This window comes from Trachymyrmex cornetzi, unplaced genomic scaffold (assembly GCF_001594075.2).
Source record: "Trachymyrmex cornetzi isolate Tcor2-1 unplaced genomic scaffold, Tcor1.1 scaffold35, whole genome shotgun sequence".
Lineage (NCBI taxonomy): Eukaryota > Metazoa > Arthropoda > Insecta > Hymenoptera > Formicidae > Trachymyrmex > Trachymyrmex cornetzi.
In genome coordinates, this window is record NW_017298213.1 from 1592766 (window position 1) to 1609634 (window position 16869).

General features: G+C 30.7%; 1 protein-coding gene across 13 annotated transcripts in view; it reads left to right on the forward strand.

The window, feature by feature from the left end:
* LOC108763287 (homeotic protein female sterile) overlaps positions 1-10642 on the forward strand; it is a 36637-nt gene extending 25995 nt beyond the window's left edge. For 7 of the 13 annotated variants that reach the window (XM_018510777.1, XM_018510778.1, XM_018510783.1 and 4 more), the window contains 8 exons: positions 2836-2924; positions 3220-3337; positions 5430-5807; positions 5924-6532; positions 7037-7182; positions 8157-8309; positions 8404-8712; positions 9230-10641. In XM_018510777.1, the coding sequence (XP_018366279.1) occupies positions 2836-2924; positions 3220-3337; positions 5430-5807; positions 5924-6532; positions 7037-7182; positions 8157-8309; positions 8404-8712; positions 9230-9295 (1868 nt within the window). In that variant the 3' untranslated portion in view covers positions 9296-10641. Of the gene's footprint in view, positions 1-2835; positions 2925-3219; positions 3338-5429; positions 5808-5923; positions 6533-7036; positions 7183-8156; positions 8310-8403; positions 8713-9229 lie in introns of all 13 variants that reach the window. The other 6 variants (XM_018510771.1, XM_018510776.1, XM_018510774.1 and 3 more) reach the window with 3 other exon arrangements.
* Positions 10643-16869: the final 6227 nt, after the last annotated feature.

The window sequence follows — 16869 nt, forward strand, 5'->3', positions numbered from 1 at the left end:
ATATATATATATATATATATATATACCAAGTTTAAGTTAATGTGTAAAGGAGTAGAAAGTAAGACAAGACCGAGAAACGACAGAGATGGGAAAGGATCAAAAGATTGATCGCACGAAGAAAGCAACTGGAAAGGAAAAAGGAATAGGAAGGGAAACAAGTTTTAAGGAGATGGTCTAATGTTTATCTATATATGTATATACATATGTATACACATGGCGCCCTAGCCTCCAGACACATTGTTTGCACTCCGCTAAGCTTTGCTAATCTTCGTTTCATCCTATTTACCACTAGTTCTTCATCGGTAACCATTGTCAGTTTTCTCATCGCTTAAATGGTTAAAAGAAAAGTTGGAAATATTGTCTTCTTGCTATTGAAATTGATATCATTATTCCAATGACGATTACGAATTGGTGTGGTTTTACATGCCTTAATATATGAAGTACTAATTATTTCTGTTAAGCATACACTTCGTTTTTCGTCGCAATAGAATTTCACATATGTCGTAAAGATATCAAGGAATTTCCAAATAACGAATATTATCGATACACGATTTTCGAAATAACATTACTTTTAACTTGTGCGTGTCCTATCAAAACGTTTTTAGAAAATCTTTTATACGAATTTTTAAACAAGATTAATTTTAATGATATTTTGTTTTTATATTTCTATGTGTAAATGTCTGCTCGATAATGGTTTTTTTTTGTCGAGACATCGTGTAAATTTAGTTCTTAATGCTCCAAGAAGTAATCCTTGTAATTGAACATGTCATAATATGAGCATTAAGGATAATCGAATTTGCACTCGAGTACAATTAAATAGTATCATGAATCATACACTCAGAGCAACGTACTTACTGCCCCGACGAAATAAGAGGAGATAAGATAAGAGTTTGGGCGATTAATTACTACGATAACTTGATACAAACAAACCGTAATTGATCGGAAAAAAGTGTTCGTCGATATCTAAGAAAATTATTGATATGGAACTATAAGCATTTACAAGTAGGTGCAAGAAATGTCGGGCAGGTTGATATTACCATTTTATGTTTCCCAAAATACTGAAAGTGACTAGAGAAATCCGAAAAATTAGCTAGACTATGAGAGAACAAATTTTGAACGGCGTATGCTGAATTAGATAGATACTACGCATCTATTAAGATACAATCAGCATTAGTTTATAACGCGAGGTATAGGGCATTTTATAAATGATATTCATATTGCCTTCCAAAATTTTTGTAGCAATTCTATATGCAAGCACGCATCTAAATTTTGTTTTTTGCGTCTTTTCATCCAGACTGGAACGTTATTCTTCCTGCTATGAATTATTCCTGCTTGCGTTATACGCAAGAGCAAGATTTAAGGATTCTAAATATTTTGTTACATTCAGAAAATGATACTATACTTTTTATTTAATTGCGCTAATTATCTTCCTCTTCAGAGTCGTATGTAAACGTTCCGTCTGTTTTTTGCGTATATCGCAAGTTTAATAGTAACGATAAACACGGTCGTACGTGTTCTCTGTACATAGTGAAAACTAATATATCATAAAATAATTAATAAATAGTTGTAAGCTACACTTATGAAGGAATAAAACGACATACACGACGCGCGAAACTTTTTTAAGTGCATACACAAAGTTATAAAAACGAGTGAAATAGACATTAATTCTTCAAGAGTCGCGGTTGGCTCATATGTGGTGGTCCAGTTAACTATATTATATAAATTAAGATACGCTGGTACTCCTCCTCGTTGTTTTGTTGCTTTCATTTGTCGTCGAATGGATTTAGCAAGCTTGTCGATCACATTCCATCGATAAACTTTAGTGCTGTGATTTCACAACTGTTACGATCACGATTTGTTTGAGAGCACACATCAGACAAAGATAATACTGTCTTGTGTTACCACAGTTTTCCATATATTTACCATCGCCGCTAATTTATGTAATACATATGACAAACATCGAGCAGGAGTCTCTTGCCACCGATCTCAGTGTTGCGCTAACTACGACTTTAACATTAAACAGTTTTGTAAGAGTTTGTCGCTCTTGTATCATTCATCTTTAAGTTGAGCCTGTATTGTACCATTTATGTGACCTTTATTTACACATTACTCCTATTATTATATAATATTACATTAATTATATTATATTATATGAAAAGAGATAAAAGGAAGACGGCAGTTTGATGATTTTTGTAGTCAATGTTTTATAATCGTCATTTCCGCCACCGTAACGATTATTATTACTGTTATTGTAATAAATCATGAGTATCGATACACTAAAACGATGAGAGTAGGCATGTGCTCTCGCATATATATATGTTGAGACATATATGTATGTGTGACAATTTCGCGACACGTATGCATGTATGTGTGGGCGCGCGTGCGATATGTATGTATGTATGTACGTGTATACATATATATATATATACACGCAATATTCATAAATGAATTGAATACAACTAACTTTACGTAGAATGGGAAGAAAAAATTGTTCTGCGTATTAAAATTTTTTAATATAAAAGAATCATTAAGATGAAAGTCCACAAAAAAAGGAACATACAATTGAGATATTTAAATTAACATTGTTGTACACAGTGATACAATTATAATATAAGCATATGAATAAAATCTATTAGAAAATATATGCACAAAGTTGTTTGATTTTTGTTTCTGATGTATCTTCGCATTTTACTTGGCGCTTTGCGACACTCAATAGCTGGTATCCTCTGCACAATGCATTTTGCTAGTTCTTCATCGACCTGTGCTCTTGATGTGACAGAACTATGATTGACCGCACATAACTCACTACTAGATGCACATTACATTGAATTTCAGGAAACTCCTCGAATCGTCCACATAGAAAGAAAACAAAGAAGAATCCACCAAGTACAGGACCTTCTGCAACAACTGCTTCTGTCGCATCGGTAAGATTAACTGATTGTAATAAGTCTCGGTGAAAATTAAGCGTATATATTTATTCATTATGTTACACCAGAGGGTACATTTTTATAAACATTTTCTAGATAATGCACATTATTTTGCGCGTTTCTTAATATTTTTAAGTACTGATTCCGAATTTACAAATTACTCGAAAGGCTAGTGTAAATTATATTGCAAATATATAATATAATCTTTATAACAATGTTTGTTTCACTTCGACGCATAATAATTTTAATATGTGAATATTGATAAGAAGGATAATGTACTCTTCATATATAGGCACCTACATTAAATCATAGTGGAGCTCTTTTAATGAATAATCAGCCACCGGCGAATTCTACGGGACCAATAACAAAGCCGTCTGTTACTCACCCAAGCAATATCCCTTCGGAATCAGGTATTGTATTAATGAAATCAAAAAATAACTCTAATATATTGATTAGTAATTTTCACATCAGGAATACTTTCTTCTTTTGTAAGATATATATAGGTATATATATATACATTACAAAATTTAAAATTAAATTTTCTAAAATCTTTCTCGACACTTACACGTTTATTTATCGCACTTGTCATATAGATATAACTATTTTTTTTGGGGGGTTAATTTTTTGTTGTATCCGTGGTTTTGTTAATAGACTTAGCAATATATGATCATAATTATTGATTTACAAATTTTTTAATCTGTAATAATTTATAGATTATACTGTTCGACAAATTTAGACTTTCCAGACCACAAACGAAACAAAGTGATGCTTACGGATTTTTTGTCGGTTAAACTGAATCTGTAAATAAAATTGTTTTGTTACTGTTTTGAGAACATTGAACTTAAAAATATCGAAAATGGCTTTTTTGTACTTTTTAATTGAAATACCTCATAAACGTGACGTGATAGAATAATTTTATTTACAGATTTGAATTCAGTGACAAAAACCAAAGAAGTTATCCATTTTATTGGCTGCTTTATGCAAAAAGTAACAATTACAATGAAAAGAACGGAACTTAAATCCGTAGATGAATGCAATCTTTTGAGGAACGCTTTTGTTTTCGAATTTTTGTCAAATTTTTTAAAGTTTTATTTTTTACAACGAATAGGAGAAGAATGGAAGAATAGCAGAAGAGAAAATAATGCAATGCACTACTTATTTTTTCTGTAGAATCCAATAGTGCTATTAGTACTTATTCAAATTTTTGTTAATTATTTAAACAAATTATATTTTGTAATTTTGATATCAGGTTTATAATTAGCGATCCCACAAATCATTGAATGCAGCAGGTGATTATTCTAAATGCGCGCATAAGCGATCTTTAAAAGATTATATTTATCTACGGATTTAAGTTTCTTTCTTTTCAATGCTAGCTAATATTTATGAAATTTTATATTTACCGCTGAAAATAGTTCCAAAATAGGACCGAAACATTCGGAAGTTTTGTATTATAATTGACTCTCTCTGTTATATCGATGTTTAATTATCAATACTATTGAATTTTGTACTAATTACCACGTTGACTCTTAATTGCCTGTGAACTTTTTCTTATTAATTTTATTCTTTCTTTTTATTGTAACTGTTACTTTCATAAAGCAGCTAATGTAATAAATGACTTTTATAGATTTTTTATTGCTGAAAACACGAATTCCTAAAAGAAATTGCTCTATCCTATCACGTTTTTGGGATACTTCAGTCCCTTTGAGGGGCACATTTTTCTAGAGCACCTACCCCAGATATGATAGTGGTTGTAAGGGTTTTCGGGATCGCTGATTACGAATCTGAAGTCAGATTTTCAAAATTCAAGATGGCGGATTCAATATGGCGGACAAAATTTGATCCATATTTGACCCATATTTGATCCGCCACTTTGAGTTTTCAAAATCTGAGTCTGGATTCGTAATTAGCGACCTCGAAAACCACCGTGTACCAAATATCAGTAAATTTGTGTGTAAAATGAGTTCACAACCGAATTTAATTTAAAAAGTCTACATTTTTTCATTGTTAATTGTTTATAACTAATTATATACAGTGCTATTCTAAATTTTGAGCTGAGAAATTTGTTCACTAAGCATCCAGTGTTCCATTAAAAAAGATTAGAGCGACCTAGACCTTAAAATATTCATGCTATAAAGAAAAAATTGAAAAAAATAGAGTGCCGCTATAGTGGCTTCTGCCCCGCAAAGGGTTAGTACCAAAAATGTCATTTTTGATACTTTTAGGTTCAATTTTCTCAAAAATGATATGATAGAGCAATTTTATTTATAGATTTATTTTCAGCGACAACAAATTTGTAAAAATCTCTGTTCCGTTCGTAATTTAGAATCCATGTCGGACAGTGTTATTTATATATATAATTTTTTTTTTATTAACAGTTTCTTTAATGACATACAACTTACTAGGAAGAAATACGTATCGTGTTATTGAAAAAAGATGTTAATATATGTGATTAAATATTAAATTAATAGACTATGAGACGTGTAAGTGTAAAAATTCTTTTAGGGGGCAATAATAATCAACAGCCTGTCGCAGTGGCTGCTGTTACAACAGGGCAAAGTATACCTGTCGCGAGTCACGCATCTATGCCAGCCCAACCGTCACGACCTACAGCTCTGGCTACGGCCGCTCCTGTAAAAAAACCAACACCAACACCACCACCACCGACAACATCTAACCCACCAACTCCGTCGGTCTCTGTACCAACTCCACCGCCCAGCGTCACACCTACAAATACAAATTCTATGACAGCTTCGCCAGCTGTATCTCAACAACCATCGCAGCAGCCAACGTCCATTAGTTCCTTTCCAAATACATCCGTATCCACAGACGGAACAAATTTAAATCAACAATCCGATCTCTTACAGCCATACAATACTTTAGGTATCTATAATTAGATACAATTGGTATTGTTTATAAATACAACGCGTAAAATAATTTTTTATTATATATGCAAAGCAAATACAAAGTTAATCATCTTATATACGTATTTTATGTAGCTTCAGTGCCTACTACACAATCCTCCATGGATCAAACACTTGCAATCAAGAAGGAGTCTTCATTTATTCAATCACAACCCACCTTGGATCAAACGCTCGCTCTCAAGAAGGAGTCTTCATTTATTCAAACATCTCATACAAATAATACCAATAACACCAATCTCAATTTACTACCGGATGTAAAATCTGTGAACATGATGTCGACGAGTATGGCTTCTAATCTGAACTTGGGCAATATCAATATGACAAATTTAAATATGAATTTATCGCAAGGACTGGCGGCACATATGTCTATGCACAATCAATTAGAGAATATGATTAATACTACTGCGCCGTTGACTAATATACAGAATTCGCATAACGTTACGATGTCGCAGCAGCATTCCAATGGATTTCCAAATACAAAACGTGGAAATTCACCGCCCAATATGCTGAATAATAACGGCATTCCAGGATTAAATATGGGAATGAATATAGGAGGCATGAGTTCGATATTTGATCCCCTTCCTATAGCATCTATGCCGATGCAGATTTCTCAGATTCCCATAAAGAAAGAGGAAAAGCCCTTGCCAATTTCTCAACCTCAACTGACGCAAAAGCCTATGGATGGTTCGTGCCTCATATTTATATATTTATAGCATGCTTTTCTTTACACGTAGGCTGCACAAGTACTTATTCATCTTTCCTTAGCTAAAAATACTAATAAATTGTACACAATTGAAGAAATAATTCAAAGAATAGATATTAGTACCGCAATAAAAAATCAAAATATATAATTTTATACTAATATATAATATTATATAAAATAAAATAAGGTACAAAAAGTAATGCAATATATATTAGTATGTAGTATAAAGTAATGCAATGTACATTAATTGATTTAACACTAATAGTTTAATTTTAGTAATTCTACGTAAATTTACTTTTTTTCTTGATGCGCTCAATCTTATTTTCATCATAATCCCATTTTTATTGTTTAATATGGTTTTTCGAATTTTGTATGTACAGTATTCTTTCTTCATCTAAAGCTTGAAGTAACAATGCTGTATTTTACATGTTTAACTGCTATACTCTAATTGCTTACTAACCATATATATAATACTATTGCTCTAGCAGGAGCTTTTTTTGCAGAAATGAACACCCTAGGAATGCCACCAATGGGTAATCATGCTAGTACTCAATTAATGCCTGAAAAGAAAATGACTCCACCCGATTCAAAGAATCCTGCTGCAAACTTTGCATCAGCCTTTAAAAATAAGGTAAAAAGCCATTTTTTCATCTGAATATTTACATCAAATACATGCGAGAAATATAAATTAATTTTTTAAATATATTATTTTTTATATATGTTTGTTTTATATATTACACGTATATTTCTTTATATTGTGGCGATTGCATTATCATAATCCGTATAAATGATATTTGCGGACTCGTTCTTTGTTCAGATTCCGGCACATACATGTACTTTTATGTTATACATATAAGAAGTTAGACAAAAGGTACACAAAACAAGTAAATCTGTTAGCGCGGAGACCTTCATTGTATTTATCAAAAATTACGACTTTTCAAATCGATCGAGAAAACAGTTTATGTAATAATAAGATTGGAAATAAGACCGTTTATGTTAGAAACATTACTTTAAATACGCGAAGCGCCACTACGGTTTGAATGTTAAGATGTACTATTATATATATTCATTTAAACGAATTAATTTCAGAAATCATAATTGCGTGTCGATATGGTTGTCGGACTTTTAACGCAATCAATCTGAAATATTAATAATTCCCCCAAATTTTCCCAAATTTAATCTTAAAAAACTGTAATAAACTTATTGCGAAAAATATTGCCTCGGCCGGGAGTCGAACCCGGATCTCTTGCATTCCGTGCGAGCGTCCTGACCGTGCCGTGCGGCACGCAATTATGATTTCTGAAATTAATTCATTTAAATGAATATATATAATAGTTCAACATCTTAACATTCAGACCGTAGTGGTGTTTCATATTTAAAGTAATTTTTGTTTACATTTGTTTCGAGAAAGATCGGTAATGCTAACTTTTAGTCTTTTGAGAGTGAGGACTTCGCGCAGTCGATTCAAGAAAATAAGAAAGACGGGAAAACATCGTGGAGACACAGACGAACGGACATTATAATAAATTGTTCTACTTTTAATTTTAATCTTTGATACAGTTCGATTTTATTCTTCAAGTTCTATTTTTTTTTTCGGTTATATAGACTGTAGAACAAAATGTAAAGAATGCATCATCTTGGTCTTCCTTGGCGCAAGCTTCGAGTCCTCAATCAGCAGCTGCAGGTAGTAGTATGAAGAGCGCAGCGCGAGACTCATTCCAGGCATTTAAGAAGCAAGCTAAAGAAAAGCAGGATAGGGTTAGTTCCAATAACTTTACAAAATAACTCTGTATGCCACATAATATTTCTACAGCTATATAATAATATTTTCATATTAACATTTGTAAAACAGCAAAGAGCCTTATTAGAGCAACAAGAAATGCGCAGACAACAGAAGGAACAAGCGGAACGAGAGAGATTATTGCGACAGGAGAATGAAAGAAGACGGGAACGAGAGGAAGAGGATGCTCTGGATAAAGTTAGGAAAAATATTGGAGATCAGCAAGGCAATGTTATGACTGCCACGACAAGAACAGAAGAAGTAAAAGCCATTACTGACACAGATAGCAGTAGTCCGAGTCATTCGTCCAGTCAGGACAAGTCTGCTGCAGAAAGGGAACGTCTAAGGCAACGGGAGCAAGAGCGCCGACGACGAGAAGCGGTAAGTATTTAATATTTTTGGGTTGATGATATTTCTATCTGTTGTAACTTTTCAAGAAAAAAATAATAGAAAAAAGTTTAATATAGAAGTATCATTAAATAAAAATAAACAATATTAGGAATTTGTGTGATTTTATCACGTATGAAAATCTAATTTTATATAATCGCATGTAAAAGGAATTGTTTCTTGTATGATCTGAATATAATTTGATAAATATCTATAAGGATAATCAGTTAATAATACACTATTTTGAATTTTAATTGTTATACATGCTAGACAAAGCTGACAATATTATTATAAAAACAAACAGAATATAATCATTAAATGAGATATAATAAAAATAAAATTTATATTACATGACATTAATTTTATTACAATTTGATTAATTTATAACTTGCTATATAATTTAAAGTAAATTTGATTGTTTAAGTAGATTTATATAGGGATACATGAAAATATTACCTTTGACGCCCATAATAAAGGGATTTGCGAAGAATGGTTATATTTATCTTTTCAGATGGCTAGCCAAATTGACATGAACATGCAGAGCGATTTGATGGCTGCGTTTGAGGAATCTTTATAATGTTACTATATCCTGTTTATAATAAACCCACAAAAACTTTGCAGAACTCGGACGTATGTTTAGCATTGAGCGATGTTATAGAAATCTTTAAATGTAACGTCAATCAATATAAACAAAAACAACGCAGACAATGAAATCAGATAAATAATAACGATGGCGACATAGACCGTGTGCTAGTTATAAAATGATATAATTGAGTGGTACGGTTGGAACATTTCAACAGAGAACCCATTTGGTCGTCAGAAGATTCAAACAGTTTATTAAAACTGGGACAAACTGTATTGTCTCTAGAACGACAGACACTTAAGTGCGACTATGTAATTAGATAAATACTTATATGATACTTCGAAAATGCTACACTGATATTGTGTTACATTTTTCCGGTTTTCATAAGTTTGTACTTTATGTAAATTTGAAAACAACATATGAAAATAAGAGACGTTTGCATGTGATAACCGAATGCGTGCGTAGATACGAATGTCGGCTTGAAGAAAAGTAAAAAAATCGTGTACATTTAGTTAAGTTTTGTATTTTTCCACATTGAGTCATTAATCGTTGGTAGGATTACGTATACAAGCGTTTCTGCCAATAATACATGTAATTATCAACTATCATTAATAATGCCCTTACAAATTTCTTTCTTGATTATTCATATACGCTCTGTAAACACAGAAATATATAGCTAGGCGTATATGTGAATGATAGAAACATGTAAAATAATACGAACATCTCTAAGAACTTGGTGAATTTAATAATGATCATCACGGCTGTCCACTTGTGACTTCAATTGATCAACTGATCGATCAGAATATTAACAGCGTATACTATTGATTGCGATTGATTCAAGAGTTATTACGAGCCAGCTGATCGATTCAAAGTTATTCATTAACTCACTTTAGAACAATGTCGTCAATTATTACGAGTAACGATAAGATGATTCTAGAATTGAAGTAGTTTTGATCCTACCAACTATTAGATCAGACTATGTACCTAAGTCTCGGTATACTTTAGGCTCATGGGAAAGAAAATCGTGATGTTGTACGTATTAGGAAAGAACATGTTAGAAAAGAATTATATTTATTCGATTACTAGGATATGGTATTTCACGATATAGAAAAGTTATTAAAATATAAAAATTTTTTTGAGAAATTTCGGATAAATTGTTTCGTGTAATTCTGTCTTAAAATCTACTCGACGTATCATGAACGAGTAGACGAAATATGTTTGTTCAACATTTTGGATATGGCCCAGTTAATGGACAAGGTACGCGAATCGAGTAAATTCTAACTAAAAAAATTTTAAAAATTTAATTCGCCAGAAAAGTACAAAAAGTGATTAAAACAAATTTTCGTTATGTATGGTTATTATTATTATCATTAATTAATTTCTTAAAAGTATTTAGATTACACGTTACGACCGTAACGTTATTAATAATATACCAAGTATAAAATAAAAATAGTACTATTATTATATATAAATTATTTGTGTAACTACAATTTTATTTTTTTAGGAACATAAACTTGTATAGTCTTTGTTGTATATATGGCGATACTTATCGGCAATGAGCAATCGTTATGTTGGCACAATTAATTAAAAACTTCGAGGTTTTAAGCAAAATCATGATTTTTATACTATTAAAAAATATAATGATTTAATGGCCGGGATTTAATTGAACGGAAAAGAATAAAGTGAGATGGGAAAAGATATTTTTTGATAAATTCAGAATTTTTTCTTTGATAAACGTCGTTCCTCGAGCTCTCTATTACTGATCAAGTGAAAGATTGAAATAACATGATGAAGAATTGAAAAGAATACTAAAATATTATACTATTGATGGAAATGCCAATTTCGAATGTTCATGCCACTCTTCACAATCCTATTTTCATTATTTTGTATATTGGAGATAAAGGGGAGCTCGTCAGAAAAGTAAAAACGATCTTTGGGCAGATACATGCTATTTATTCTTGGGTGTTGTTTGTTTCATATCAATAACAATTTTGCTCTCATTGATCGTTGATCATCAACATCTAGCAATATTAGAATATTTCTGTAATTTTTTGTTTTGATGTGTCTTCGGGCGCAATACGAACGCCTGTTTGCAGTTTTTATCTAATCAAAATTAAGAAGGATCTATGATCTAATTCTTAAAATATACTATCTACACGCTGCGATAGTAATATTCGCGCGGTTTAGTATGTACAATGATTTAGTCATCAGTATGTTATTGTTGATGTATACACTTAATAAGGTAGTTCGGTACGAAATTAACAATTTAGCGGTGTATAAAAATTGATAAATATGTGTTCTTTTCATATGATGTGCAAAGTATCTAGTATCATGCTTAATTTGCAAAAAAACTAAAAAATAAATTTTTACAATCAGAAGTGATTAGTATAGATTACGTTTTGTTTCATTTCATAAACTTCGGTTGTCTATATATATGTAAAAAAATTTTCCATTCGAATGGAACTATTAACGGTTTAATTTGGATATTATAACTCACGATAATGTTTAGGATAGTAAAATAATAATATAAATTATTGGCAGAAGCTATTGAAATATCTTCAAAAATTATACTCAATTTTCTTATTGAGTAAATGCTAACAATACGAATGCATTCAATTGAACGATAAAGTTGCAAAATGTTTCTGCTGATAGTTTGTATTACCAGTTTACTATTATTTCGATATACTATCCTATAAAAAGTGAATGTTATTTTTGTTTCTTTTTTGTTATTACATATTTCTCATGTGTACAATCAGCACAAGTGAGCATATTGTTGCGTGACAATGTGTGATAACTGAAACAGAAACAAAAAAAAAAGATATAAGTGCATGGTAGAAAGAAAGGGATAATTAGGTGGGAGAATGAAAGTGTGAAAGAGAAGAGTGCACGTAATAGATATTAAGATTGTATAATATGTAGCTTGTAATTGTACATACAAGGTGAAATTGGCAGCATTCGGAATACAGAATATCTATGTATAAAATATTAAGTACTAATAATACAAACGTCTATATATGTGATAAGATTTATAAGAAAGCCGACATATAGATTATATAATCAATTAGGATCTCAGTATAAGTTAGGATATAAACATACACCACCCATATTTCTAAGTAACACCAAAATCACTCAGCTCTGTATCAAAAAGTAATTTTTTATATAAGTTCCCACGAACGCACATCATCTCCAATAGAACACAAATTTTAGCAAACTTACTACGATTAACGATAGCGAACATTTAAACTGGTTGTACATAAATAATAACGAAATGAAAAATAAATGGCTGAAGTAAAAGAGATGTTGCTTGATGTTGTTAAATAAGGAGGGAAGGGAGAGAGAGAGAGAGAGAGAGAGAGAGAGAGAGAGAGAGAGAGAGAGAGTGTGTGTGTGTGTGGGTATGTGTGTGTGCGAGAGAGAGGGAGAGAGAGAGAGAGACAGAGAGAATGAGTGAGAAGAAGAGCAATTGTTAATTGAGCGTTAATTGCGTTCATGTATCTATATTTCCTTTTTTCGTTGTATCGATGGCGCTAGCTCGTAAAATTACTTTCGTATTTATGTTAAATATAATTTTTTATAAATAAATCGAATTAAAAACTGATTCGTCAAATACTACAGTGAGTTTCAATTTTTCCAATCTTGTAACATAATCTGTGTTAGTAAAATATAAAAAATTTGAGATACCAAGTTTTTTGACAACCTTAGTTTTCTCCTTTTTTTTTATTAACGCTTTAGAGGTTACGTAATTGATATTGCACAATACATTTTTTTATTGAATTTTTTTACGATATACATATTTGCAATTTTGATTTATACATATATGTATCTATTATAAATTTCTTTACTTATTTAACAACATCAATCAACACTACACACACACACGCGCGCGCGCGCGCGCGCACACACACACACACACATATATATATATATATATATATATATATATATATATATATATATATATATATATATATATATATATATATATATATATATATATATATATATATATATATATATATATATATATATATATATATATATATATATATATATATATATATATATATATATATATATATATATATATATATATATATATATATATATATATATATATATATATATATATATATATATATATATATATATATATATATATATATATATATATATATATATATATATATGTGTGTGTGTGTGTGTGCGCGCGCGCGCGCGCGCACACACACACACACACATATATATATATATATATTATCTATACGATATTAATTATTAGAAATAAAATGAAATAACAGGTTTCGATATTTGAACTAACGTCAACGTTAACGTGCAAATGTGAATACAAGAGTTATTACAGATTATTCATTGTATATGCATGAGAAACCTTATTTCCTAGTGTGTAATTTTGCATGTTACATAATACATATATGTAAAACAGAGTGATGCGGAACGAAATGCGAGTATAAGGAATCTGTACAGAAAATCGCTCATAGCCGAGATATAGATGTATCAGAAAAAAGCGCTGTCACGATTTCGTACTTGACAGTAGTTTCTTTCTTTGAATTGCTATGCCGAAATAGTGCAGATGCAGAAGAAAAAGGTCACGCACTGTGTATACTATTAATATATCTCTAAAGATATGGTATATTATATTGTAATCTTCGCGAATATGCTAAGGTAATCTTAAGATTTAATTAATTAATAACTAAAATGAAAACAAAAACGATGTAGTGATAGTGTTTTATTGTGAAACCTCACCTTCCTCCTTTTGTCACATGATTACTTCTGCAATATATCTTGCAAACCTTTCAGAAACCATTCAGTTAATTGTCGAATTATGTCTGAAAAATACGCGTAGATGTTAAGGCAAATAAAGTAACGTGGAGTTAATTGCAGTGTGCGTCTTTTATTGATGAAATTTGCAATAAAATCTTGATTCAGACATTGTGTTATTTATTGAAACGATAAAGCTTTAGTTTCAGAGCTTGCGTGCGGATAAATCCAGTGGCATTCAGTAATCTTCCTGTACATTCATTGAAATGAGAGTTTGGTTGTACAACGAAACCTCGCTCGATCTGGCGATCGCCATAGTTACAAGAAAGAAAAAATTATATTCGTTTATCAGTTATAGACTAAAAAAATAGTCATGTTCATGATAAGTATAATTGCCCAACGATAAATTTTGTGCTCTAATTAAAAATCTCGCGCAAATGTATCCTTTCCCTTATACAGCTGCAGTCTCACTGTGTCATTTACGTATCTTTGCGAATGCTGGATGCATTCCAGTACGAAATCGCGTTCCGGTGAAAACCAGAAACCTGCGAGACACTTTTTAAGAATTTAATCCAATTTGTTTAGAGAATACTTTTACAGTTTTTATGTTGTATATGTTTTTGTATTTTTTATAATTTTATATATTGCATATCTAACTAGCCCAATATAGTGAGAAATGATAATGGAATCGACATCGAATCTCTGGTATAAGCAGAGAGAAATCTGAGAGAGGACATAAGGGCCATTTTCCTGTAACCGCAAAATGCCCCCGCGTATTACTGCCCCCTGAAGAAGTGGATGCAAACTACACAACATCCTTTCTTTTCAGTGCTTATGATAAATCGCCGAAATCGTTGAAAACTCTATTAATTTGATAGATTTATTTCAGCGATTTCAGCGAGATTTACTTCCATCAGGAGCATTTGATTTATTTCCGTAAGGAGCATATACAATTTGTTATAAATATACAATTTTACAAATACTTTCTAAAGATGTCAAAATATACGCAAAAATCGTTTAATAATTTTTATATGCTTGTAAAAATGATGAAAATTAATCCAGGACACGAATGACTCAACGTGTATATAACACACACACACACACACACACACACGGAGAGAATTTTCTTTTAAAATTTACTCTGAAAAATATGGTAGTTGTGGTACAACACAGTATTTAAAAAATTTTTACTTGTGTGTGCACTTCAGTAAAATTAATCAAACTGATTTTATACTTTATTGTAATTTTATTAATGAATGAGAGATTTACATTAACATTCTTCGAAATATAATGTTGTTTCACGATTATCATATTTTCAACTAAACTTTAAGAAAAAATTCTCCCCGTGTGTGTAAGAGTATCCAAAACTAAGATGTGTACTAAGGGTTGAATGAAGTTATTTAAAGTACATATTTTAAATTAAAAATATAAAAGAGTTATATATATACAGTATTTATTATTTTAAATAACTACACTTCTGACTTATTTCTTATTAGCGTTTTAAAAATAAGTATTTCGAATCTATTTTATATTTTTTATTTTAAATAAGTCGTATCAATTTTTTTACCGATTCCTACGATTTTATATTTTAAATAAGTTTCTGAAACTTATTTAAAATTTTTTATTTTAAATAAGTTGTATGATCGGCATTATATAACTAAGTTTAAGAAAATTTGCATATATCTTTATAAAGGATGTATAGAATATTATCAACTTTTGTTTATGTATAAATCATTTAAAAATAAAGTGAAAATTGAGACAATGTATCGTTGAATATCAAAAATACCTCACATACACGAATAATTATCAATTACGTATATAAAAAGAACCGCGCAAATAATATAGGATTAAACTAGTGCCAGAAATTCCACAAAGCAAACCGCGAAATGTACGACGATACCCTTTTGTCAAAATCATGTAAAATATGAATAAATGAATAAACCGTGAATATTTTTCATTCGCAATAGTAGGGTGGGATATCTAAACGGCGCGGGAGGCGAACAGCGAGGAGTGGGGGAACGTGCCGCGCGGCGACAATAAGGACTACGTCATCACTTCGGCATTCGCCCGGCGACCTCGGAGAGAGACGGATGTGTTTTACGAGTTGTTCCGGGTGTCGCATTAATTAATGAAAATTAGATCTTTACGAACGCGAATAACGTAAAGTTGCTTAAAACTAAGGAGTGTGCTAAAGGTTAATAGATTTTATTGCACAGATTTGCTCAATTTCTTAGATTCATTACGCGCATATACAGCTGAATATTTTAAATATTTCATTTGTTCTCGCATGTACGGTATAAAATTGAGACATAATTCTTATTGTAAAATATTTCAAATTGTGGCTTTTTATCACTTTGAATCGTATATATAATTCTGTCATTTTCGTGTAACTCCGCATTCTTATGATACGGGAAAAGTAACAGATAAATTATATTTAAATTACATATCTCTAAATATATGTACATGCTATTTATACATATTATTATATTTAGTCGAAATTGTTTCATAATTTAAAATAAATTTTGCATTTATCTTTATTTAAAGGATGTATGACATATTACTAATCTTTATTTAATTGTAAATCACAAAAATGAGCAATAAAAATTAAGATATAATGTTGGGATGTCAAAAGCACTTTACGTGAGCAATTATATAAGAAAAACCACGCTAGTAAAAACCTCTTTTTACTTCTTGCCTTTTGTCAGCACATTGTAATTGATACAAAATATTTAAAATTATAAAATGAACGTCAAATTATGTCTCAATTTTCATTATACTTTTAAATGATTTAT